General features: G+C 42.1%; 1 protein-coding gene across 3 annotated transcripts in view; it reads right to left on the bottom strand.

Annotated features, from left to right (window-relative positions):
- Nucleotides 1-27823, bottom strand: part of SH2D4B (SH2 domain containing 4B) — a 95784-nt gene that overhangs the window by 47833 nt on the left and 20128 nt on the right. For all 3 annotated transcript variants that reach the window (XR_009186284.2, XM_058299385.2, XM_023589894.3), the window contains 2 exons: nt 6800-6959; nt 5796-5943 (listed from right to left, as the gene is read on the bottom strand). Coding sequence is in view for 2 of the 3 variants with exons in the window: in XM_058299385.2 (XP_058155368.1) it covers nt 5796-5943; nt 6800-6959 (308 nt within the window). In the remaining variant the exon portion in view is untranslated. The remainder of the gene's footprint in view (nt 1-5795; nt 5944-6799; nt 6960-27823) is intronic.

Raw genomic sequence — 27823 nt, 5'->3', positions numbered from 1 at the left:
GGGTGTCTGTTGAGGGGATGTGTGAGGATGGGTGCACCTGAGACATGCCTCTGTGGAATATGAAGGTGTTCATGTGGTCACAGGGTCTTGTCTCAGTGAGTGAGACCCACACAATAATAGAAAATTGAATTCCCATTCTGGGGAGTCCAGCTACATTCTCTAATAGAGTAGCAAAAATCTCTAGAGTACATGGGCAATGTCTTGTGAAGGAGGACAGACCAATTCGCCAGGCCTTTGATATTGATGCTTGTACTTATGAACCTTGTTCTTGTAAAATTGAAACTTAGTGTAGTAATATATCTTGCCTAAGAGTTACCTTCTGAAAAGGTTTCATGCTTGTTGCTCAAGCATGGCCTCTGTCTAAGCCGAACTCAGCATATAAATGCACTACCTTCCCCCTCTGGCACGGGACATGACTCCCAGGGATAAGCCTCCCTGGCACCAAGGGATTATTAGTAAGCACTAACTAGTGATGCATTTGGAAAAAGACCTAGACCAAAAGGAGGAAATATTAAATACAAATTAGTTTTTATGGCTAAGAGATTTCAAAGTGAGTAAGGCTAATGCACATCTCAGCAGGATCTCATTATCTGCCTTAGTAAACAGTACCACAGAAAGTGGGACTCTTTGCACCCCATAGGAGAGCTGCCCAGTGCAAAAGAAAGTGCAGCCTGCCCAGGAATGGCACTGCACACACGGAGAGACGACACAACAAGATGACACAACAAAAAGAAGCACAGATTCCCATGCCGCTGACAACAACAGAAGCAGACAAAGAACACGCAGCAAAAAGACACAGAGAACAGACAACTGGGGGAGGGGGAGAGAGAAGGGGAGAGAAATAAATAAATGAATCTTTAAAAAAAAGAAAGTGAAACCCCTGAGGGCTCCAGAGACATCTAAATACTATAGACAGGGCAGACTATCTCAGGAAATCTTGGAATAAATGATAATCTATCTTCCCAATGTATCAGACTTAAACTCATTTATAATTTTCCTGCACATGGTTCTTCCACCCTTTTATCTGAACCTATAATTAGCACAATATCTGTTAAATATATGTCCCAGAGACTTAAATCTTCCAGCTGTTCCTATACCAGGTGAGCCCTGAATCTCAGCAGAGTTGCAGCCAACACTTACTCTCCAGTTTATCAGACTCACCCAGGACAACTAACAAAAGGATGATGATGGATAATGCCCATCCTCAAAAACAGTATCTACAACTGTAAGCAGGACAGGTCTATCCATCTGCCCCATGGGATCTTGGCTCCCCCTCAGTCAGAAGCAGAGTGGGCATCACAATCCCAAAATCCTCAATATTGAGGAATGAACACATAAGGGGGGAATACAACTATGGACCAAAGTAGATTTATTATTATTCTAGTAATGGAAGAACTTGTAACATTGACATAAAGATAATAGTTTATGTCCTGAGAGCCTCCATGTTGTTCAAATGTTACCACTCTCTAAGCCAAACTCAACATGTAAATGCATTACTTTCCCCCCAGTGTGGGACATGACTCCTGGGGATCAGCCTCCCTGGTGCCAAGGGATTACTACCAAACACAAGCTGCTGATGTAACTAGAAAAAGACCTTGAATAAAAGGGTCAACCCAGACCAGCAGAATATCTCAGCCTACATGTAATAATAGGTGTTTAAAACTGCTTTTTGACCTTGAATAAAAAGGGAAAATGGAAAGGACAAATGAGTTTATACGGCTATGAGTCTCTAAAAAAGAGTCAGGAGGTCATCAGAGGGGTTGAACTTACGCATGCCTCAGCAGGGTCCCAGAGACAGCCAAAGTAGATATAAGCCCAGGTACTGGTTCTCCTGAGGGCTACAAAGACACACACAGGTTCTATGGTCATGGTAGATGGCTCTGGAGTTCAGTGCCATGTCAATTGGCCCTACTTTGGAGTTAGTGTTCCTGAGTGTGATGGAGTTGGATTCAGATGTGACCTTTCTACACATGCCTCTTCTATTACTTTTACTGGACTTGTGGTTGGTGCTGGGGTTAGTGTATACATAGGAGACCTGAATCTTTGGACTGTCCATATTACAGCCAGGCCCTGAGCCTCAGCAGACCTGTAACTCCTACCCTATGGTTTATTGGACTTACCCAGGCCAGCTAACAGGGAGGTGAAGAAGGTCAACCACAACATCAGGGAACCAAGAATGCCTACAGCTGCAAGCAGGAGAATTACATCCATCATCCATGTAGAATCTAAGCCCTCTCTCAATAGAGGTGGAGTGGAAATAACCATCCCAGGGTCCACAGGATGGAAGAATAGAGTATAGATTAGAGTGGACTTACTGATATTCTACTACAGAATTACTGTGACTAGTAATGGAAGAAATTGTAGTATTGATGTGGAGAAAGTGGCCATGATAGCTGCTGACGGTAGGGAGAGGGAAGAAGAGATATGATGTGGGGCATTTTCAGGACTTTGAGTTGTCCTGGGAGGTACTGCAGGGACAGATGCTGGACATTGTATTTCTTGCCATGGCCCACTGGGTGGACTGGGGAATAGTGTAAACTACAATGTAAACCATTATCCATGTGGTGCAGCAGTGCTCCAAAATGTATTCACCAAATGTAGTGAATGTCCCATGATGATGAAAGAGGTTGTTGATGTGGGAGGAGTGGGGTGATGGGGGTGGGGGGTATATGGGAACCTCATATTTTTTTAATGAAACATTTTTTTTAATAGAGAAAAATAAATTTAAAAAAATAGTCACCAGAAGTTCTGAGGAGAGTGAGAAGGAAAAGAAGTGTAACATGGGGCATTTTTGGGACATTGGAGTTGTTCTGCATCATATTGCAATAACACATACAGGCCATTATACGTTTTGTCAAAACCTATAAATTTGTGTGCAAAGTGTTAACCATAATGTAAACTGCAGACAATTTACCACACTAATGAAAGTTGTTGTTAATGGGGGAAAGTATGGGAGGGGAGTGTGTAGGGTATATAGGAATCCCTATATTTCTGATGTAACATTTATATAATCTAAAGCTTCTTCAAAAATAATGGGGAAAAGTGTCATAAGGTCAGTAACTTCCTTTCAAATGGTTTATTTAAAAAAAAGTGCATGTATATCTGTATGTATGTATTTTTATATATGGAGAGAGAGAAAGCAAATGGGGCAAAATGCTAATAATGGGTAAATTTAAGTGGAGGTTATATGAGTGCTCATATTTTCTTTCAACTTTTCAGTATGTTTGCAATTTTTTCAAAATAAGAAATTTTGGCAGTAAGCATTGCTTTACTTAAAAACTCAAGAGAATTCCTAAAAAAACAACAAAGTAATTATCAATCATGAGAAAGTTAAATAAGGAGATCAATAACAAAATAAGTATATAACTATCAGTTGAATTAAGTTTAAAAATAATGAGAACTATCTAATTCATAATAGCAACAAAAAAATTAAACCTCAGGTGTAATTTAAAAAGAAATATGGAGAACTTAAATAAGAAAATTATAAATTTTACCAAGGTCCAAAAAAATAGAAACATATAAGCATATTCACGCTATCAACAATGTTTAGGATTGGGTGGACAGTGAGTTCTCAAATGTTTAAAATAATTTTACCAAAAGACAAAAAGAAGCCTTTAATAATGGGAGAAACATCCAACATACCACATTCCTGAATAAGAAGATTCAATATTGTAAACATATTCATTGTCCACAAATGCAACAATAATTTTTATGAAATTCCAATGAAGATAACCATGTGTTTTTTGGGGGAAGGGGAGTAGAACAGGAGACAGGATGATTCACAAACTTCCCTGGCAGAAAAAATAGGCCAGATTAGCCAAGGACGTTAGGAAATGAAGGAAATGATAGCGTTCTTTCCTTGGTAGGTGTTAAGTTTTACTTTAAATCTACAATGAACAAAATTTAGTCTGACTTGGGCAATTCCACTCCTAGGTATATACCCAAAGAAAGCCAAGGCAGGGTCTCAAACTGATAACGTGGACACCAGTGTTTATATCAGCTTTCTTCACAATAGCCCAGAGGTAGAAAGGAGCCAAGTGCCTATCAACAGGTGAATGGAAAACACACTGTGGTCCAGGCACACAGTGGAGTGTTGTTCAGCCGTAAGCAAGGATGAAGTTGAGATGCTGCGACAAGGAGCTTGAAAACATGCTCAGTGACGTAAGCAAGGCATGTAAGTACAAGTATTGCACGATGTCACTCATAAGAGGTGACCGTAAATAGCAAATCCTCAGACACAGGAAGTAGACTCAAGGCTAGAGGTGCAAAGGGATGGGGGAGGGGCGTATGCTTGGTGTGGCTATGGAGTGGGTGTGAGTAAAACTAATTTAAACCTTTAGTCTGACTTGGGACTAATCAGAGAAGAAAATCCACGAAGAGAGCCAGACATAATGAGAAAGAAGAATATGTCCAGTATAAGGAGGGAAAACTGATGTTTGGACAACTGGCCACCCACGTGGAAGAAAGAGTTAGAGCCCTACATCATATCGCAGTCCAGGATGAATGGAAAGAAAGGAAACCATGAAACGGATGCGGAACAATGTTGGTTAGTATTTTGGAAACCCTGGGGTGGCATAGATCTCTCTATGCATAAAACAAATAATAAAAAGATTGATTGATTTGGCTAATAAAAATTTTAGTCTTCTTTACATCCAAAAGCACCATAACCAAAATTTTAAAAATAACATACTGAGAAAAATAATTGCCACATAAATGATCTTAAGAGGCCAATATTCTTACCATTATGAAAGCAGCAATTTAGAAATACTTGGCTGATGGGTTGGAGAGAAACTGGTACTGGAATCAGAGTCCCATCAAGGGCTACCCTAGGGGAGCTGTAGCAACAGAAGGTGCTTCCACAGCAGACCCTTCAAGGCTAACACATGAGTCCCTACCTTATGGAATGGCTAATTTATGATACATTCCTATAAATAGAATCAAATAAAACACAGAAGTGCCATATTTTGAATGTAAAAAGGACTAATGTCCTTACTATCTAATTACTATTAAAAAATTATTTAAAATGCATAAATGCCATAAATATACAATTTACAAAATAATGCAACATAGAGATTGGACATGATTTTTCTATTCTATTTTTGCTTATTTGTATTTTCTGGGTTTCCTACCCCCACTCCAAAATGTGTTACTTTCTGTAGCAAAAAAATAACAATCTCCCAAGGGGAAACCAGGAAAAAAAAAATCTTTTCAGCCAACCTCAGCTTCCTGCCAGTGCTACTGAAAAGCTCCACTGCCCCCTCTAGCCAATCCGAACTCCTGCAGAATGAGTGGGCATGCAGGGTTACCTGTGACCCTACCCTGGGCCAGAAAATCTACATACATCTTCTGTTTGAATCTTCCCAGAAGCCTTGAGCAGGTGGTGTGAGGACCCCAATAAAGCTAAAGTTCAGAGAAGGTCAGCAAATTCCCCAAGGTCATGCAGCACCAAGCAGCAGTTGGTCCTGGCCGCAGGCCACGGCTGTCTGGGCTGGCCGCACAAGCAGGAGGCCTGCGTTCTGCCCTGGCTCAGGCCTAACCCCCACCTGTGGCCTTTTGCTCTGACTGGCTCTACCCTAACGCCCACCTGTGACCTTAGCGGGTCTCTCCCCCTGTGACGTCGGCATCCTTATTTCAGGTGGACTGGCCCAAACAGCGTTTCACGATCCTGCTCGGACCTGCAGGATTTCCATTCTCATAAACAGGCCTTCTGCGGCCAGCAGCCAAAACCGGAGCCCAGCCCAGGTGGCTCTGTGGACTCGAGAAGTGGGCACACACAGCACCCTCCACTGGCCCACCTTGAACTCCTCGTGGATCCGCTCCTCCAGCGTCTTGGCTGCCTTGCGGTCCTCCGTCTCCTCCTTCCACCTCTCTGCCAAGATCCGGGCTTTCTCACTGGCCAGAGCATCCCGGAACTGCCTCGTGATCTCTGCCTCCTTCTGCCTCCTTCAAGAGAGCACCAGCAGGTGTCAGCTCAGGGGACAGGGAAGGGCCGCACAGCAACAGGGTTTCAAATAAAAACAAGGAGCAACTCTTTGGCGGTCTGAGACCTAAGGTCAGGTCAACAAAACTCAGTGCTGGGGACAGTGTGGAGAAACAGGCAGCTCACGCCTAGGATGTGAATCAGCAGAGCTGTTCTGGAAGCCACGGAAATAAGACCCATTTTGCACTCAAGTTTACAAATGTGTATGTGGAGGATGTGCATCGAAAGGTTTTTATAATATAAAACGGTAAACAACCCAAACGTCTACCATGGAACACAATATATAGTAATCTTAGAAAACTCCCACACCTGTTAGTCAACATGTTAAGGCATGAATAAAGTGGGTTAGAAAATAAGTATCACCTAAATGTTTACTGCGGTTATCTTAGGTGTAAGGTGTGGAGTTGTTCTTTATACTTATAGTTTTCAGTAGTGTTGGCATGTTTTTAAGACTTTACAATTAAAACACGATCGTTAAAAATGGGGGAGAATGTGTTGGCATCAATTTCCCAAGCTTGGCAAAAAAATGCTTAAATTCTTTATGAAAGGCGAGTGACCCTAGCCCTCCTGTGGGCATCAGCTGTCTGTTTCATAGGTGCAGCGTGGGTAGCCTGAGGGGGGCAAGCAGACTGCAAAAGCGGCTGGGTCCACACTGCTGTACCGTCCCAGGTCACACAAAGGTCATCAAGGGAAAAGGCACTCCTCCAGGACCCCAGGCTGCGTGACTAGGGAAGCAGCCCCCGCCGCGAGGGGCGGATCTGGAGGGTGCCCGTGAGCCAGGCCGCGCTTTGGCCCCCACCTCCCCGCCCTGGCCCTCACCAGAGCTCCTCGGCCTCCCTCTGCGCCTGCAGCCGCGCCCGCTCTGCCATCAGCTCCTCAGAGATCTCCTCGTAGGGCTTGTCGCCGGGGCCCTCGCCCATGAGCCAGACCCAGACCTCGCCGTCTGCGCCCCGGAGCCACTGCACGTGCTTGTCGCTGGCTGCCCGCAACGAAGGAGGGACAAAGAGAGGGACAGGCTGAGGAACTGAGGAATGACCAACGCTGGCCCTGGGCACAGCCATCGCCCCGCGCCACCTGAAAGGGGACCCCAGAGCCCTGAGGGCCGAGTGAGGGCCCAGGCACCCACCCCTGCCTGCTCTGGGGAGCACGCAGCCGCCAGGCCAGCCCGCAAGAGCATGGCTGAGGCTGGAGCAGCCAGTGGGGCCAGCTCTCCTGCGGGGACAGCCCGGCACTCCCTGGAGGAAGTGGCTTGAGTCACTCCTGGACAGAGGCATTTAGGGGCGCCTGGCCTTCTCTGTGCTCTCCCACCCTGACCATTGACCACTGGCTGGAAGCAAGGACCCTGAGATAGTGCAGCTGCCAGATCCCTGGAGTTCCCTACGTGCTACATGAGCTGAAAGTAATTTCTCCATTTGCCTGTTGCAACAACGTCCATTAATTACACGATAACAAAGAAATTGATCCCCAAAGTGCTGAACCAAATGTAAACAGCAATTGGGTGGCTGCAGAGCTGTGTTCTGTAACAGGAAAACATTTGTAAACTGTTGGGCTCTACACCTTGAAACCTGACCCTGTATCTTTCTCACGGTAAGGGAAGAGGTTGGAAAGTAGAACGTTAATAGTGTATGCTGGTTGCTAGCAGCTGTGGTTGGCAGGGTGTTAAGAAAAAGAAATGAGTTCAAGAGGGAATTAAGGGCTTTGCAAAAAGAAATAAGGGAATAGAGAGAACACAGAAATTTGGGACCTATGGGATTGGAAAACCGTCTGCCCCAAGGGCCCATTTTACAATAGGTTGGATGTTGGAATGTTTCACGTGGCAGAACCCAGTGCACCTATGATGAATAACACGACCTGGGCAAAGAGCACACTGGTGGCCGTGGACTGCGCCCCACAGACCGCCACCTCCAAGGAGGGTAACTGCCTAGGGCTCCAGCACTCCGCAGTCCACCACTGCATTTGCACCAAGGCCATGCTTCCCGGAGGCTGCTCCCGACCTTGACTGAGCGTGACAGGCCCCTTCCGTACCGTCCCTGGACTGCACCGCTCTCTAGAACACCTCTGCCAACCTTCCATTGCCCCCCGACGGCTCTCCCAGTCTCCGCCGGCACCTTCCCCTTTTGCTCTCACAGGCATTCCCCTTAATAACCCTGGCATGTCTCCTACCAAAGGCATGTTCAGGCTCCAGCCCATACTGTGGATGTGAACCCATTTGTAAATAAGACCCTTGAAGATGCGCCTAGTTAAGGAAGGTGGCCTGAATCCAATATGGCTAAAATCCTTATAAGCAAAGGAAATTGGAAACAGAAGGCAAAGCCCTCAGGGAGCAGCCAGAACCTGGAAGTCAAGAGAACCCAGAAGAGAAAGGAGGGAAGCAGATGTGGCTCAAGCAACTGGGCTTCCGTCTACCATATAGGAGGTCCAGGATTCAATGCCCAGGGCCTTCTGGTGAAGGCGAGCTGGCCCGTGTGGTGAGCTGGCCCACGTGGAGTATTGCCCCGTGCAGGAGTGCTGGCCATGCGTGCAGAGCTGGAGCAGCAAGACGACACAACAAAAAGACACACTGAGGAGAAACAATAAGAGATGGAACAGATCAGGGAGCTGAGGTGGCACAAGAGAGTGGTCACCTCTCTCCCACTCCAGAAGGTCCTAGGATGGGTTCCCAGAGCCGCCCAATGCGAATACAAGCAGACACAGAAGAACACACAGCGAAGGGACACAGAGAGCCAACAATGGGGTGGGGGTGGGGCAGACAATGGGGGGATAGAGTAAATAAATAAATCTTAAAAAAAGAAAGAGAAAAGAAAGAAGGAAGGAAAGAAGGAAAGAAAGAAAGAAGACCCAGAAGCCACCATGTGCATGGCCATGGGATGGAAAAGCCAAGTATGGCAGTTTGGGATTATTTATGAATGCCAAAAAGACAAAGATTGTTTGTAAATTAATCTATTCCTCTGGGTGTGATACCCTTTGATTGTGTTAAATTCAAAAGACTCAAGTTTACTTGATAAAATCAATTTAGGGGGAAGCGGCTGTGGCTCAAGCAGCTGGGCTCCCGTCCACCATATGGGAGCCCTGGGTTCGCATCCTGTGGCCTCCTTGTGAAGGCAGGCTTGCCCGCACGCTGCACAGAGTCACACAGCCCACAAGCATCGCAGAGCCCTGCCTGGCCCTCAAGCACCGCAGAGAACAGACTCAGCAAAGTGGTACAACAACAACAAAAAGGGAGACAAGCAAAAACACAGAAGAGCGTGCAGTGAATGGACACAGAGAGCAGAGAGCAAGCAAGCTGCAAGGGGAGAGGGGAAATAAAAATAACTTTTAAAAAAAAATCAATTTAGGGCTTTTGATTTGAGCATGTCAGTAAGGCGTGACTCAGGTTGAGTCTCTACAACCTTGGTGGGTTGATATAAATGGGCACTCACTCAAGAAGACACGGGAAGAGAGAGAGCTCTGTCATGTTTGATCCTGGGACCCTGGAGAGAGAGGGCCATTTGCCTGATAGTTTGCAGTGAAAGAGAACAGAACAGCTGAGCAGCTGAGAAGGCCCAGAAAGAAACGAGCTCCGTGCTAGAGACTGCTATAGGAAGTCCTGAGAGACCAGGCAGAGATCAGCCACCATCGTGCTTGGTCATGTGCAGCTGACTTTGGTGAGAAAGTGCCTCTTTTGCTACCTTGAGTTGGACTTTCCTTGGGACTGTAAGCTTTTACCCCATATAACTATCCTTTATAAAAGTATCTCTGATACTTTGCATCAGCACCCCTCTGGCTGACTAGTACACCAGGACACCCCAAATATTGCCAGCCAGCCAGAAGATAACAACCCTGGGAGGAAACTAGCCTTCAGGCCTCTGAACATATGAGCCAACAAATTCCTTTTGTTAAACCAGCCTATTGTGTGGTATTTGTTTTAGCCACCTGGAAACTAAAACACATGCTTAATCCCATCTTGCTCTCTGCTTATCGGAAGACCAGGACTGAAACAAGCACATTAGAAGTGTGATCTCTCCCACTTTTACAATGATCCTCAAAGTAGATGCCCAAGAGGCAAAGAAGTCAATTTCAGAACGCTATCTAGAAAACAATTTCATATGTTAATACTAGAACATGAAACTTACTGGAAACAAACAGGTGGGTAGCCTCCCGACTTTCTGTTTATTTTGTTTTGTTTTACCTGTTTTTATTTATTTTTAAACAATTTTTATTTACAAATAATCTATACCTACTGTGATGGTTAGGTTCATGTGTCAGCTTGGCTAGGTTATGGTACCCAGTTATTTGTTCAAGTAAGCGCTGGCCTGATTGCTACTGTGAAGGTATTTCATAGATTTAAATCGTTGGCGAGTTGATTACATCCATGGGTGATTAGGTCTACAATCAACAAAGGAGAATGACTTCAGCAATGAGAGAAGTCTCATCCAGTCAGTTGAAGGCCTTAAGAGGAGAACAGAGGATTTCAGCAGTCAGAAAGAAGAAATTCTATCACTACTTCAGCCCGTCAGCTTCTCCTAGGGAATTCAACATCACCACTGCGTTCTCACAGCCTTCCCTGAGGGATTCAGTCTTGCCAAGCCCCATGGTCACAGGAGCCAATTCCTTTAATAAATCTCTTAATATTTATACACACACACTTATATACAGATTGGTTCTGTTTTTCTCAAGAATCCTTACTAATATACCCACCAAGCAAAAATTCCCCTTCCCTTTTCCCCATCCCTTCTTCTTCCCTTGGTAACCTCTAATAATCTGCTTTCTGTCTCTATAAATTTGCTATTGGCATCCTATAATATTGCCCACATGAACCATGCTTATTTCACTGAGCATAATGTTTCAAGGTTCTTCCATGTTGCAGCATCTCACAGAACTTCATTCCTTCTTATGGCTGAATAATACTCCATTGTGTGTATGTACCACATTCTATCTGTCCATTCGTTTTTTTTTATCCCCCCAACGTGCAGCTTTTTGCTTGCTGTCTGCTTTCTGTATCCATTCGCTGTGCATTCTTCTGTGTCTGCGTTTATTTTTTATTTATCCCTTCCCCGTGTGGTTTGCTTGCTGTCTGCTCTGTGTCTATTTGCTGCACATTCTTCTGCATTTTTTTGCTTGTCTCCCTTTTTTGTTGCGTCACCTTGCTAAGTCGGCTCTCCGCCATGCTGGCAGGCTGACGGCACTCTGCGGTACTTGTGGGCTGGCAGCTCTCCGCAGTGTGCGGTGGTGAGCCTGCCTTCCCAAGGAGGCCCCAGGACACAGACCCAGGGCCTCCATATGGTAGATGGGAGCTCAACTATTTGAGCCACAGCCACTTTCCCTGTCCATTCATTTTTTTTTGGTCTTTATTTTTTTAATATTACATTCAAAAAATGAGGTCATATAACCCCCACCCCCTCACCCCACTCCTCCCCCCATAACAACAATCTCCTCCATCATCATGAGACATTCATTGCATTTGGTGAATACATCTCTGAGCACTGCTGCACCCCATGGTCAATTGTCCATTCATTTTTAAAACACTTGAGACATTTCCACCTTTTGGCTATTGTGGCTATGAACACTGGTGTACAAGTATCCATTTGAGACCCTGTTTTCATTTTCTTCGGGTATATACCAAGGAGTGGAATTGTTGGGTCATATAGTAATCCATATTTAACTTTTTTTCTTTAAAGATTTATTTATTTATTTCTCTCCCCTCCCCCCCCCCACCCTGGTTGACTGTTCTCTGTGTCTATTTGCTGCGTCTTGTCTGCTTCTGTTGTTGTCAGCGGCACGGGAATCTGTGTTTCTTTTTGTTGTGTCATCTTTTTGTGTCAGCTCTCCCTGTGTGCGGTGCCATTCCTGGGCAGGCTGCACTTTCTTTCGCGCTGGGTGGCTCTCCCTACGGGGCTCACCCCCTGCACGTGGGGCTCTCCTATGCGGGGGACACCCCTGCGTGGCACAGCACTCCTTGCGTGCATCAGCACTGCATGGGCCAGCTCCGCACAGGTCAAGGAGGCCCAGGGTTTGAACCGCGGACCTCCCATGTGGTAGACGGACGCCCTAACCACTGGCCAAATCTGCCACCCACATACTTAACTTTTTGAGGAAATGTTATATTGCCTCTCTTGCAGTTTGACATTGTTTATGAATTCCAAAAATGGATATTGGATTATGTTTTTAAACTGGTCTGTTCCTCTGGGTGTATTAAATTATATTAAATTCAGAGGTTTCGCTTTTACTTGATTAACTTAAAACTAGGGCTTTGATTGGGCCACGTCGGTAGGACAGTGAGAAAAATGCATGGCAGAGGAGGAAGTTTTGAGCTGGAGTACCAGGAAGTAAACACTCAGGAGAAGAACACAGAGGAATAGAGACAGTTCCATAGATATGGCAGAGGCCCTGGGAAGAGAGAGCACCTAATGGTCTACAGCTGACCTTGTAGAGAGCGCAGAGCAGCTGAGCCCAGAGATGAACGAGCCCCAGGGAGACAGATGAGACTTATCCCAGCCTACAGCTGATACTGGAAAAAGCTGGGACCACAGAGCCTTAGGAGGAAGCGGGAGCCTGAGCCCTGGCAAGTGTCAGGAGCCGCCTGGCTCTAACACGTGGCAACAGACCTTAGTGAGGGAAGTAACTTACGCTTTACGGCCTGCGAACTGTAAGCTCCTACCGCCAAATAAATGCCCTTTATAAAAGCCAACAGAGTTTTGGTATTCTGCATCAGCACCCCTTTGGCTGATTAATACAGCCTCCTAAGTGTTTGAGTCTGGACCGAAAAAGCTGTTCAAGATTAAGCCAACTCTTGGTCACCCAGCTCTGATGATTAGGAGCAGACTTCAAAGGCTGTCCTAGCCCACGGAGGGTGTGATCCCAGGACTAACATCAGATGAGGCCATGGGGACGGTGAACGAGGAGGAGCCTCCCTTGGCAGGGAGTGTCTGCTGGAGGGGTTTTCACTGGCAGGGCAGGGGACATTCCCAGAGGCTCATCTGGACTTCAGGAATGCTGTCGACTGGTGACTGTATGGGTCTCACGTGCCCCCTTTTCCAAAGGGGAGTGGCTATTCTGACCTTGTTCCACCACTTTATATTGCATCTTAGGGATGGGGAGTATTCAAATAGCATGTCTGAAGTTTAGGGTCATGTATGGCACTAGAAGGAAAGCTAGAGAGGATAGCACAGTGAACCCCGCTGTGGAGATGACTGTGGTTAATAGTACAAGTAAGGGAACCAGATGTGGCTCAAGCATTTGAGCTCCTGCCTACCACATAAGAGGACCCAGGTTCAGCTCCTGATGCCTCCTAAAGAAGATGAGCAAGATAGTAAGCTGATGTGATGGACTGGCATGGTGAGCTGACGCAACAAGATGACCCAACAAGAGACACAAAGAGGAAAACATAATGAGAGACGCAACAAAGCAGGGAACAGTGGTGGCTCAACTGATTAGGCACCACTTTCCCACATGGGAGGTCCCAGGTTCAGTTCCCAATGCCTCCTAAAAAAAGGACGATGAGCACACAACGAAAAGACAAGCACACAATGAATAGACACAGCAGGTGCAAATGACGAGGGTGTGGGGAGAAATAAATAAAAAATAAATCTTAAAAAAAAAATAGTACAAGTATAAGAATGTCCTTCTGTGGACTAGAACAAATGTGCATCACTATTCCAAGGTGTTGATAACATGGTGGTATCTGGGAATACACCTAATGCCAACTGTGGACTATAGGTAACAGTATTATCGTAATATTCTTTCATCAGTTGTAACAAAGGTACTATACCAATGGTAAGTACCAATAATAGTGTATAAGAGAAATGGGATTTTTCTTTTTGGCGCAATAAAAATGTTCTAAAATTGGTTGTGGTGATGAATGCACAACTCTGTGATTATACTGAAAGCCGATGATTACACACTGGTAATCATCGTGCATGGTATCTGATTACACACTTTGGATGGATTCCATGGTATGTGAATAAAACTGCTTTAAAAACTAATTTTAAAAAAATAGCACATCTTCTTAGCAACATGTGGATCTGGTGGAGAATAATGCAGAACCCATGGAAACCATGGACTTCGTACTAGATTCGATGACCAGATAGGACATGATGGTGTCTGCCTTATGAAACTGGTGAATTATTTTACGTGGCGGAGAAGAACCTAAGGCTTGGTGGCCAGAACGACAACTTGTAACAGTGACGATAGTATGTTCACCACCCCCTTTCCTCCTCCTGGGCCCTCAGATGACATTTATCAGCTTCCCTTAAGTTCCATGGGGCCCTTGCCTGAATCAAATCAATGAAATGTGAGGGGACCTGATTTGTGCACCGATGGGCTGAGCTGTTAGGAATTGCTGTGCCTCTTCTACATTCTCTCTTGTCCACCTAGCTGGAAATATATGACATCAGGGTAGAAAAACAGCCAAGGAAAAAGCAGCCAGGATCCATGAGTAAATATTTGAAAGCAAGACACCCAGAAGAGCGGCCCAACCCACATCCAGCTGTGATATAGTCAAGAAATAAACCTTTGTTGTGTTAATCCACTGAAATGTCAGGGTTTATCTGTTACAGAAAGCCGTATTAATTCTACTGACACAGGAGGTCATTGTTATTATATATTAAAAGAAATACAGTAAAAGAAACACAGGTTTACTTATGCCTTGTAGAGAAGGGAGGCAACCACTACTAAAATTATGAAACTTCGAAATTAATAGTGGAGAAAAGTAAATGATAAGAGGCTCACCAATCCTGCAAAAATCAGTAAAGAGAAAATAGAAAATAACAACAAATGCGCAGCTATTCCAGGAAACACTGTCATTACTTACCCAAACACCTAGCCTAGCCCATCTTCCTCCCTGACTACAGAACCCCTATTTGTCCAGGAAGTAGCAGAGATCTCTCAGTTCCAGGAAAAACAAGTTTTACCCCAACCTCAAAGGACAAATAATAATTGATTTAAAACCTTCATTCAACATTTATTGTTATCAGCAAATAATAGATCTAGGAGTAATCCCTGAAGAAGTAGATAGAAGTCCAACGAAGGGCTTTTCTCTTCCAATACAAAGGCAAAGCTGTTTGAATGGAAAGTCCCTAACTCTTTGCTACTTTACTTTCCTCCTCCTTCCTGCCTGGACTGAGGAGGCAGCATCTGGGGTTACTTGAAGACATTTAGCAACATGCTAAATATGAGGAAGCAGAAAGAAAAAAGGGACTGGGTCTTTGATGATTTTGATGAGCAGCTAAACTAATAACACTTCTAGCCACCTGCTGATTTCATGTCCTTTAAGGAATAAAGTTCTGTAATTATTAAATTAAATACAATAATATATACATAACATATACAAGAAAAATGTATTTAGTTAAGTTACTATTCATTATGTGTTCTGTTACTCCCAGTCAAACCCATCTCTAACTGATACAGATAATACAAACTGCAATGGAAGCAATGAAACCTTAAAACATTCATTAGCACAATAAAATACCGTAATAAAAAGTGAAACTATCAGATTTGATTAAAAAATGAAGTCCAGGCAGCAGACGTGGCCCAGTGGTTAGGGCGTCCGTCTACCACATGGGAGGTCCGCGGTTCAAACCCCGGGCCTCCTTGACCCGTGTGGAGCTGGCCCAGGCGCAGTGCTGATGTGCGCAAGGAGTGCCGTGCCACACAGGGGTGTCCCCCGCGTAGGGGAGCCTCACGCGCAAGGAGTGCACCCATAAGGAGAGCCGCCCAGCGCAAAAGAAAGTGCAGCCTGCCCAGGAATGGCACTGCACACACGGAGAGTTGACACAACAGGATGACGCAATGAAAAGAAACACAGATTCCCGTGTCGCTGACAACAACAGAAGCAAACAAAGACGACGCAGCAAATAGACACAGAGAACAGACAATGGGGTGGGGGTTGGGGGAAGGGGAGAGAAATAAATAAATAAATCTTTAAAAAATAATAAAAAAATGAAGTCCAGCTATGTGTTACTTAAAGAAAACATACATAACTTAGTAAAAACAAAAAACAAAAAAAAAAGGTTGAAAACAAATGGCTAGGTAACAATAAACCACGCAAAGGTGAAAAGAAGAAAACAGAAGAAAGCAAATTTCAAGGACAAATGCTTTAAACAAAACAAGTAAGAATATTATGCGATAAAAAAAGGTAAACCCACCAAGAATATATAATAGTCATAAAACTTTTTACAACCAACAAAATAGCAACCAACTGCCTCAACCAAAAACTCCTCACAATTCAAGGAGAATACATACCTACACACACACCTGGTTTTGGGGGCTGGGTTACTATATTACTATAGCTATTTCATAAATTTGATGGATCACGTAGATTTTTTTTAAAGTAAGAATGTAGAGGACTTGAATAATATAATCAACAAATTAACTTGACAATTATAGAACTTCATTTCTTAAAAATTCAAAATACCCTTTTTTGCTCTTGGGATTATAAGAAAACTTTTATAGGCCACTTTCTCTAATAAATCAGGAATTATAAATCAATGGGTTAAAGTAATTTTTTTTAAATCCTAACTGTTCTATAATCAAGAAAATGTCCCCTAAATAACCACTGGCTCTTCGAAGAAATCAAAATTGAAATTACACATTGTCAGGGGAATGGGGGGAGATGTAGCCAAAACCACACAGCACAGCTAAAAAATAAACTTAAGCTCAGAAGAAAAATTATAGTCTTAGAGGATATTCTTTTTGATGTCCCAGTGAAAGTACACCCGGCATCTCCAAACACATAACAATACAAAATAACAAGAAAAAAAATTCATAGAAATACAAGAAACATCTCCATGGAATTCATAAAAAACAGAAGTGTGAAGTGGGGTGAAACTGAAAGGCCAGACCTGCTGGGCACCATCTGGGTCCCAGGACAGTGACTGCGACAGAGTGAAGGAGATGAACGTCCTCAGGTGGGGCAGGGCCCTGAGCAGGATCTGCTTGAAGCCTGGCACTGGTAACACGCCTGGCAGGATCGAGCACCGCGTGGAGACGGTTCTGGCTGAAGCAGAGTGGGCAAGGGGAAGGAGAGTTGGCAATGGAGCTGAAGAGGCAACTGCAGGCCAACCGAATTGGATACTGTTGGCCCTGGTAAGGACTCTGGATTTTATGCTGAGAAAAGAAGCCATTGAAAATGGAGGGTGGAAAGAGCGACACAGCTCCCTTATACTTCAAACATTTCAAAATGCTCATTTTAGGAGCAAGGAAACCTGGAGGTCAGTTCGCCTTTGCATTACTCCAGGTGAAAGAGGATCATTTCTTGGACTGAGGTGGTAGAGGCAGAGGAAGTATGAAGTGGTAAGGGTTAGGGTATATTCTGAAGGAAAAAAGCAAGATTTGCTTAAATGTTGCCTATGAATTGTGAATGAGAACAAGAAAATTCCAGTGTTTTTCCTGGAGCAATGGTTACTGAGATGGGGAACTCCAAATTTTCTGTTTTGTCCATATTGAGTTTAAGATGCTTGCTAGACTTCTAAAAGGCAGTTATATAAAACAGAGTTTAGGGGAAAGGCTGAGAGTAAGATAAAAGAATTTTGGAATCATCAGTGTATAGATAATATTTAAAATCAAGAGACTAAATGAGATCAGCTAGAAAATGAGTATAGATAAAAAAAGGTCTAGGTGCACAGTAGAAAAGGAAGTTAACTCATTTCATACAACAGATGCTTTAGGGCAGCAGTTCTCAATAATTTGGTTTCAGGGTGCCTTTACATTTTTAAAAAAGGGCTGAGTATCCTAAAGAGCTTTTGTTTATGTGGGTTATGTCTATCAATATTTACCATATTTGAAATTAAAACTGAGAAAACAGTAATTTATTTGTTCATTTAATATAAGAAGCTCTTATTAACATATACAACATATTTTGTGGAAAAAATTATATTTGCTAAACAAAAAATATTTAATAGGAAGAATGGCCTTGTTTCACATTTTTGCAAATCTATTTAATGTCTGGCCTAATAGAAAGCAGCCAGATTCTCTTTTCTGCTCTTTTCTGCTTTGACCGCACACAGATGTGTACCTAGAAAAGAGAAGACTATCTTAATAGTCTTCTAAGATACTTATTGATAATCTTCTTTGATACTACTCCAAAACTTGAAGAAGTGTTAGTTTCTTAAAGATTAGTTGCAATTTGGAATCTGAAATCATAAGAATTTTTCATTCTTCATTATATTAAAATCCACTGGTCATATTAATTTCTTAATTTTGATAACTATACCATAGTGATGTAAAATGTTACTATTAGTGGAAGTTTGGTGGAGAGGTTATTCTTTTCCTTGAATTGACAAATTCACTTTATTCATTCTCAAATACCCAATCTGGAAAAAACATAGTTTGTCTGTCAGTCTTCATTCAACTAAAAGATGGTATTCCATGAATAAAGAGGCTGATGGAACACTTAATTCAGACAATCACAAAAGTGCTTTTCTTCAAGGCACACATCATACTTCAGTATGCAACAGAAATACTTTATGCATTTTTCCCATTTTGTCACACAGAATATTAAAAAGACATGTACTGAAGGATCAAGATTTAATAAAATTAATGTTTTACTACTTCATTTACTGTGAGTGTATGGTATTGAAAAACACAATGACTCTTACTACCGAAGTGTCAGCAGTTTTATCTACTATTGATTTTTGCATCATTATTGCAAGTGTAAGCACTGTGGAAAGAGCAAATAACATCTTAATATTATTGTAAAAATACTCTTGATCTAGTGGACCCCCAGGGATCCATGGCTCACACTGTGAGAATTTCTGCTAGGGCATCAAGGCTTAATTTTCTCACAATTGAAAAGAACTAAACTAAAATATACAAAGAATTCCTATAAATCAATAAAAAGGTGGCAACCCTATAGAGAAATGGGCCATAGATGCTGTGGCAGAACGTGTTCATTACCTACCAGCCATCCCTCCACCCTCCCTCCACTGTTTCCTTGCTCCAAGTTTATCAGGACAGCAATATGACTGCTTTATTGTTTGTTTGGTTTTTGTCGATATATTTTTTAATATATTTTTAATTTATTTTTAAAAGATACTTAGATTACATAAAATGTTACATTAAAAAAATGTAAGGGATTCCCATATGCCCTACTCCCCATACCTCCCACTTTTCCCACATAAACAACTTCTTTCATTAGGGTGGTATATTCATTGCAATTGATGAACACATTTTGGAGCATTGCCACACAGCATGGATCATAGTTTACATTGTAGTTTACACTCTCTCCCACTCAATTCTGTAGGTTATGGCAGGATATATAATGGCCTGTATCTGTCATTGCAATGAATACGTCTTCTTTAAATACTCATTTTCTCAGCCTCCCTTCCAGGAAAGGGAGGCCATACGACAAGGTTTTGGACATAAGTAGAAATTTACTAAAAAGTTGTGGGAAATTTTTTGCTGTCCTGGTACAGACACTGCCCAGTGTTCCTTCCCTTGCCTCTTCATGACTAGAGCACAGGTGTGATGTCTAGACCCTAACCATCACCCTAACCCTGAGAATCACAAAAGAAGAGTCAGAGTCATCAGCGACATCACGGGGGCCCTACCCCAGCCCCCTGTATTCGGATTTTTTGTTAAACTACTACTAGCTGAGGTCTCTGGTGGTCGGGTTTTCCATTGCTTGCTGTTTAACACACTCCTGTGTGATTATCGATATGAAGAGATGTTTCACAGGAAAAGGAAACAGTCAACTAACACATTAAAAGAAACTTAACTTCACCACTAACCAGAGACAAGCATATTAAAACAAGAATGTGCTATCATTTCACTTCCACCAGATTGGAAAGGATTAAAAAGGCTGATGGTGGCAAGTTTTGGAAAGGATGTGGAGCAATAAGAACTTTCACCAACTTCCAGCAGGCGCTGGTACTGCTGCAACCACTTTAAGATATTTAGCAATATTTAGTAGAGTTGAAAACGCTATACAAAATCACCAAGGATGTGAAGGCACCGATATGGTACTGGGCATGTGGTTCGTTGTCAGTAATACCAGGCTGTTTTGTTTTGTATTCAGAGATGCCTTGTGATTGAGCAACACGGATGGGCTGGCTCATGCTAAGACACCCTCCCATCGCTCTCTCCAACCTTCTGACCAGGGACTCCTGAAACGCCTCCCTCAGCCCAAGGCCACATCTCTTGCTGAACCCTCAGCCTCTCTTGTGAGAACAAGGGACAGACCCAAGAAGATCTTCCACCAGGGCCAGGCTGAGCAAGGGTGTTGGGACATGGTGGAATGATCACTGGGAAATGCCCTGCCCCACTCTCCTGTCTGAAATTCCTCAGTACTGAGACACGGTGTGCTAGGGAGGAGTGCTGGCTTCTGCTACCTACACTACCAGCTCAGTTTTCTCATTTGTGACAACACCTGAGACCCAGGCAGCTCAATCTGTAAAATAAGAAGGTTGCCTTTATCTTCGGGATGGGGACCAGACCTTCTAAGTCTCTAGCAACTTGCACAGAGACTGAAAGTGTGAGACCCCAATTCTGGTGGCCAGAAAATAAGTGAAATGGGGGCTGAAAATATGAGGTCTACAGTCATATAAATGTTTTCATTTTAAAAATAATTTATTGAAGTATATCATTCAACCATGAAAATACATAAACAATAAATGTGTAGTGAAAGTTGTGAACTTATAAAACAAACATGGGAAGCGGACTTGGCCCAGTGGTTAGGGCGTCCGTCTACCACATGGGAGGTTCGCGGTTCAAACTCCGGGCCTCCTTGACCCGTGTGCAACTGGCCCATGCACAGTACTGATGCGCACAAGGAGTGCCGTGCCACACAGGGGTGTCCCCATGTAGGGGAGCCCCACGCACAAGGAGTGCGCCCTGTAAGGAGAGTGGCCCAGCGCGAAAGAAAGTGCAGCCTGCCTAAGAATGGTGCCGCCCACGTGGAGAGCTGACAAAACAAGATGACGCAACAAAAAGAAACAGATTCTGGTGCCACGGAAACAGAAATGGACAAAGAAGAAGATGCAGCAAATAGACACAGAGAACAGACAACCAGGGCGGGGAAGTGGGGGGAAAGGGGAGAGAAATAAATAAATGAAAATTAAAAAAAAAAAAAAAAGAAGCTTCATGTAAACTATCTTTTAATAAATAAACAAACAAACAAATAAATAAATCCATGCATAGCATTATACGGGAATCCTGTACATCACCTCACCACAAATACCTTGTATTGCTGTGAATCATTATAACAAATTATGAAGGAGTATGATCAAAGATTACTACTAACTATAGTCCATATCTTATATTTGGTGTATTTTTCCCCCAACCCACCCTCTTATTTTTTTGTTCATAAACCATATAATTTATCTAAAGCATACAATCACTGGCATTTGGTATAATCAGTGAGTTGCCCATTTATCATGTCAATCAATATTAAAGCATTCTCATTACTCCAAAAAAAAAAAATCCAAACCACTGTCATACCCATATGCTAACACTACTAATTACAAATCCTACGATGTGCTTTCACCATTCCTATTCATTTTCAAACAACTTTTTACCAGTTCTGCACAGATTAAATCTCAGCTTTCATTCTCTAACCACATTCTATTCTTTGATGACTTATATTCTAGCTATTAATTCATGAATTTGCTCATTATATTTAGTTCATAATAGCGAAATCATACAATATTTGTCCTTTTGTGTCTGGCTTGCTTCATTCAACATAATAGCCTCTAGATTCATCCATGTTGTCATATGCTTTATGACTTCATTTCTTCTTAGAGCTGAATAATATTCCATCATGTGCATACACCATAATTTGTTTATCCATTCATCAGTTGATGGACATCTGGGTTGATTGCATCTTTTGACAATTGTGAAGAATGTCATTACGAACATTGGTGTGCAGATGTCTGTTTGTGTCACTGCTCTCAGTTCTTCTGGGTATATACCTAGTAGTGGTATTGCTGGATCACATGGTATATCTATATCTAACTACCTTAAGAACTGCCAGACAGTCCTCCACAGTGGCTGTACCATTCTACATTCCCACCAATGATGAATAAGCACTCCTATCTCTCCACATCCTTCCCAACATTTGTATTTTTCTGTTTTATTAATAGTGGCCATTCTAATAGGTGTGAAAGGATATCTCATTGTAGCTTTTACTTGAATTTCCATAATAGCCAGTGATGTTGAACATTTGTTCATGTCTTTCACCATTTTATTTCTTCTTTAGAAAAATATCTCTTCAGATCTTTTGCCCATTTTTTAATCAGGTCATTTGTCTTTTTATTGTTAAGTTGTAGGATCTCTTTATATATCATGGATATTAGACCCTTGTTGGATGTGTGATTTCCAAATATTTCCTCCCATTTAGTAGGCTGCCTTTTTACCCTCTTCACAAAGTCCTTTGAGGAGCAGAAGTGTTTAATTTTGAGGAGGTCCATTTATCTATTTTTCCTTTTGTTGCTCATGCTTTGGGTATAAGATTTAAGAGATACCCACCTACTACAGGGTATTGTAGATGTTTCCCTATGTTATATTCTAGGAGTTTTATGGTCCTGGCTTTTATGTTTAGGTCTTTGATCCATTTTGAGTTGATTCTTGTATAGGGAGTGAGATAGGGGCCCTCTTTCTTTTGGTTATAGCAATCCAGTTCTCACAGCATCATTTGTTGAAGAAACTGTTCTGTCCAGAAAAGTAGACTTGGTAGGCTTATCAAAAATGAGTTGCCAATAGAGGCAAGGGTCTATTTCTAAACTCTCAATTCAATTCCATTGATCAATGTCTCTATCTTCATGCCAATACCATGCTGTTTTGACTACTGTAGCTTTATAACTCACTTCAAGGTCAGGAAGAGTGAGTCCTCTGACTTTGCTCTTCTTTTTTTAAGATGTTTTTTATTATTCAGGACCGCTTTCCCTTCCAGATAAATTTGGTAATTGACTTTTCTATTTTTGTAAAGTAAGCTGATGAATTTTTATTGGGATTGGATTAAATCCATAATTCAATTTGGGTAGAATTAACATCTTCATGATGTCTAGTCTTCCAATCCAAATGGAATGTCCTTTCATTTGTTTAGGTCTTCTTTGATTTCTTTTAGCAGGGTTTGTAGTTTTCTGAAAACAGATCCTTTATACTCCTAGTTAAATTAATTCATAGTATTTGAGCCTTTTTGTTGCTATTGAAAATGACATTTTTTCTCGATTTCCTCCTCAGCTTGCTCATTACTAGTGTATAGAAACGCTACTGATTTTTGTGCATTGATCTTATATCCTGCCACTTTGCTGAACTCATTTATTAGCTCTAATAGCTCTGTCACAGATATTTCAGAATTTTCTAAATATAGGATCATGTAATCTGTAAATAGTGAAAGTTTTACTTCCTCTTTTCCAAATTGGATGCCTTTTTTTATTTTCTTTTAAAGATTTATTTATTTAAATCCCCCCCCCCCCCCGTTGTCTGTTCTCTGTGTCTATTTGCTGCGTCTTGTTTCTTTATCCTCTTCTGCGTCTTGTTGCTTTATCCTCTTCTGTTGTCGTCAGCAGCACAGGAAGTGTGGGCGGCGCCATTCCTGGGCAGGCTGCACTTTCTTTCGCATTGGGTGGCTCTCCTTACAGGTGCACTCCTTGTGCGTGGGGCTTCCCTACGCAAGGGACACCCTGCATGGCAGGGGCACTCCTTGCGCACATCAGCATTGCGCATGGGCCAGCTCCACACAGGTCAAGGAGGCCCAGAGTTTGAACCGCGGACCTCCCATGTGGTAGACGGACGCCCTAACCACTGGGCCAAGTCCGTTTCCCCCTTTTTTTATTTTCTTGCCTAACTGCTCTACCTAGAACTTCTAGCATAATACTGAACAACAATGTGACAGTGGGCATCCTTGCTTTGTTCCTGATCTTAGAGGGAAAGCTTTCAACCTCTCCCCAATGAGTATGATGTTGGCTATGGGATTTTCATATATGCCCTTTATTATGTTGAGGAACTTTCCTTCTATATCAACCTTTTGAATTGTTTTGTCAAGAAAGTATGCTGGATTTTGTCAGATGCCTTTTCTGCATCAGTTGAGATGATAATTTTTTTTAAACATTTATTTATTTGTTTTAAAGAAACTTTAGATTACATAAATGTTACATAAAAAATATAGGGAATTCCCATATGCCCCACTCCCTCCTCCTCCCATGCTTTTCTACATTAACAACATCCTTCATTAGTGTGGTACATTTGTTACAATTGATGAACACATATTGAAGCACTGATGCTAACTGTGTTTTATAGTTTACATTGCAGTTCACACTCCGTCCTACACAATTTTGTAAGTTATGACAAAATATGCAGCGTCATGCAGGACAATTCCCATGTCTCAAAAATGCCCCCATATTACACCTATTTTTCCCTTTTGCTCCCCTCAGAACCTCCAGTGGCCACTGCCTCCACATCAGTGATAAAAGTTCTTCCGTTGCTAGAATAATAGTAAGTCTACTTTAGTCTATTGTTCATTCCTCAATCTTGAGGATTCTGAGATGGTGATGCCCACGCTGCTTCTAATTGAGAGGGGACTTAGAGCCCATGGGGCAGATGGATGGAACTCTCTTGCTTGCAGTTGTAGACTCTCTCTGTTCCCTGGGATGGGCGTTGTCCATCATCATCTCCTTGTTAGTTATCCTGGGTGAGTCCAACGAACTGGAGAGTAGGTGTTGCAACTCTGCTGAGATTCAAGGCCCAAATGGCACATGCACAGACCAAAGATTTAAGTCTCTTGGACATACACCTATTAGGTATAGTACTAATTATAGGTTCAAATATAAGAGGCAGAAGAGCCATGTCTAGGGAAACCGTAAATGAGTCCAACTCTGTCACACTGGAGAGCATAAATTCCAAAGTATGGTCCACTGGCAGGGAGCTAAACTCCTGAGCTGTCTGCCCTGCCTATAGTATTTGGATGTCTCCAGAACCCTCAGGAGCCCCACTATTTGAGGCAATATTTACCATGGCAGTCAATGAGATCCTGCTGAGACATGCATAAGCGTAACCTCTGGAATGACCTCCTTGACTCACTTTAAAATCTCTTAGCCATAAGAACTCATTTGTATTTACCTTTTCCCCCTTATGGTCAAGGTTTTTTTCTAGGTGCATTGCTAGTTGGCACTTGGTAATAATCCTTCAGTGCCACATACATGACAACAGATCTTACAGTGATAAAAGACATAGTGTCTAAAATAGTTTTTTTTAAATTATTTTAAAATGTTTATTTTTTAAATGTTATATGTTATTTTTAAAACTATCATTATTCCATTTTCTTATTAATTATATTTGGTTATTTTGTTGCCTTCATTTTGGAGAGGTTTTGGATCACAGAAGGGTCACAACTATGGCAGGGGAGGAACACAGGTGTGGGGTGTCAGTGATGGAGGGATGCATGGGAGGGATTCACCTGGGCATGCCCCAGGTGAACATTTGAATGTGTTCAAGTGTTCATGGGGCATTGTCACGGTGTGGGGACAGCCACACAATAACAGAAAGAATTTTGAATTCCCATCCTGGGGAGCTCTGCCACATTCTCTAATGGGACAGCAAGAATCCCCTGAGTACAGGGGCAGTGTCTATCGAAGGATGATGGACCATTGCAACAGGCCCTTGATACTGATGACTGTACTTAGGAAACTTTTCTTTTGAAATTGAAACTTAGCCTAGTATTATATGTTCCCTAAGAGTTACCTCCTGAGGGCCTCCTTGTTGATCATGTGGTTTTTTCCTTTCAATTTTTAAATTTGATGTATCCATTAATTGATTTCCTTATGCTGAACCAACCCTGCATACCAGGAATAAAACCCACTTGACCATGATGTATAATTCTTTTTATATGCTATTGGATTCAATTCGCAAGTATTTTGTTGAGAATTTTTGCATCTATGTTCATTAGATAGATTGGTCTGTAATTTTCTTTTCTTGCAGTATTTTTATCTGGCTTTGGTATTAAGGTGATGTTGGCTACATAACATGTGTTGGGTAATTTTCCCTCCTTTTCAATTTTTTGGAAGTTTAAACAGGATTGGTATTAATTCTTCTTGAAATGTTTGGTAGAATTCACCTGTGAAGCCATTTGGTCCCGGACCTTTCTTTGTTGGAAGATTTTTGATGACTGAACCAATTTTTTTGCTTGCTATTATTTTGTTGAGTTCTTATATTTCTTGAAAAGTCAGTGTAGGTTGTTTATGAATTTCTAGGAATTTGTCCATTTCATCCAGGTTGTCTAGTTTGTGGCATATAATTTCTCATAATATCCTGTCATGATCCTTTTTATTTCTTGGGGTGAGTTGTAATGTCCCCACTTTCATTTCTGATTTTATTTGCATCTTTTCTCTCTCTCTCTCTCGTTAGTCTTGTTAGGGTTCATCAATTTTATTGATTTTCTCAAATAACCAGCTTTTGTTTTGTTGACTTTCTCTATTTTTTCTCATTTTCATTTAATTCTGCTCTATTCTTTGTTATTCCTTTATTTCTGCTTGCTTTTTCTAGTTTTGCCAATTGTTCATTTAGATCTTTGATTTTAGCTTTTCTTTTTTAATATAGGCATTTAGGGATATAAATTTTGCTCTCAGCACTGCCTTTGCTGTATCCCCTACGTTTTGATAAGTTGTGTTCTCGTTTTCATTCATCTTAAGACATCTGATAATTTCCCTAGCAATTTCTTCTTTGACCTACTGATTGTTTAGGAATGTTTTGTTTAGCCTCCATATATTTGCAAATTTTCCCCTTTCCCAGCTGTATTAGTCAGGGTTCTGTAAGGAAACAGAATCAACAAGGGATATCTTTCAATAGTATGCAATTCTATAAGAGTCTCTCATACAGCCGTGGAGATGCACAAGTCCAGGTTCCACAGGCAGACTGCAACCAGGGGCTGCAATGAAAGTCCAATGAAGGTTCTTGACGAGTTCTGGGAGATGTTGGCTGTCCAAAGATGAGCTGGGAAATTCTTTCTCAATGCTGGACTCACATCCCCTTTTCAACTGATTGGGTTAAGTATCACTCTTGCTGATGACAATCTCCCTGACTGATGTAATTATAACCAACTATCTATGATTTACCACTGCAGTAAAGTCAATGGTGACTAAAGTCCATAAATGCCCTTGTATTACAGTTAGCCCAGTGCTTGCTTGACCAAACAACTGGGCACAATTACCTGGCCAAGTTGACACAGTAGCCTAATCATCACACCATCTATTACTGATTCCCAGCTTCATTCCATTATGAGCAAAGAAGGTGCTTTTATAATTTCGGTCTGCTTAATTTTATTGAGAGCCCAACATATAGTCCTTACTGGAGAAAGATCCATGAGCACTTGAAAAGAACGTATAAACTGCTGACCTGGGTGCAATGTTCTGTACTGTCAGGTCCAGCTCATTTATCATATTGGTCAAGTTCTCTGTTTCCTTGCTGATCTTCTGTCTAGTTGTTCTATCTAGTGATGTAAGTGGCATGTTGAAGTCTCCAACTATTATTGTATAAACATCTGTTTCTCGTTTCAATTTTGCCAGAGTTTGCCTCATGTATTTTGGGTCACCATGGATAGGTGCATAGATATTAATGACTGTTACTCCTCCCTGGTGGTCTGTCCTTTTTATTACTATGCATTGGTTTTCTACATCTCATCACTTTTTTGCATTTAAAATCTGTTTTGTCTGACACTAGTATAGCTATCCCTGCTCCCTTTTGGTTACTATTTACATGAAATATCTTTTCCAACCTTTCACTTTCAGTCTGTTTGTAGCCTTGCATCTAAGATGAGCCTCCTGGAGAGAGCATATGTATGACTCCTGCTTTCTTATCCATTCTGTCAGCCTATGTCTTTTAATTATGGAGTTTAGTCCATTAACATTCAATGTTATTACTGTAAAGGCATTATTTACT

This window comes from Dasypus novemcinctus, chromosome 6 (assembly GCF_030445035.2).
Source record: "Dasypus novemcinctus isolate mDasNov1 chromosome 6, mDasNov1.1.hap2, whole genome shotgun sequence".
Taxonomy (NCBI): domain Eukaryota; kingdom Metazoa; phylum Chordata; class Mammalia; order Cingulata; family Dasypodidae; genus Dasypus; species Dasypus novemcinctus.
The sequence above is the reverse complement of the archived record's forward strand: the minus strand, read 5'-3'. Positions and strand labels throughout refer to the sequence as shown.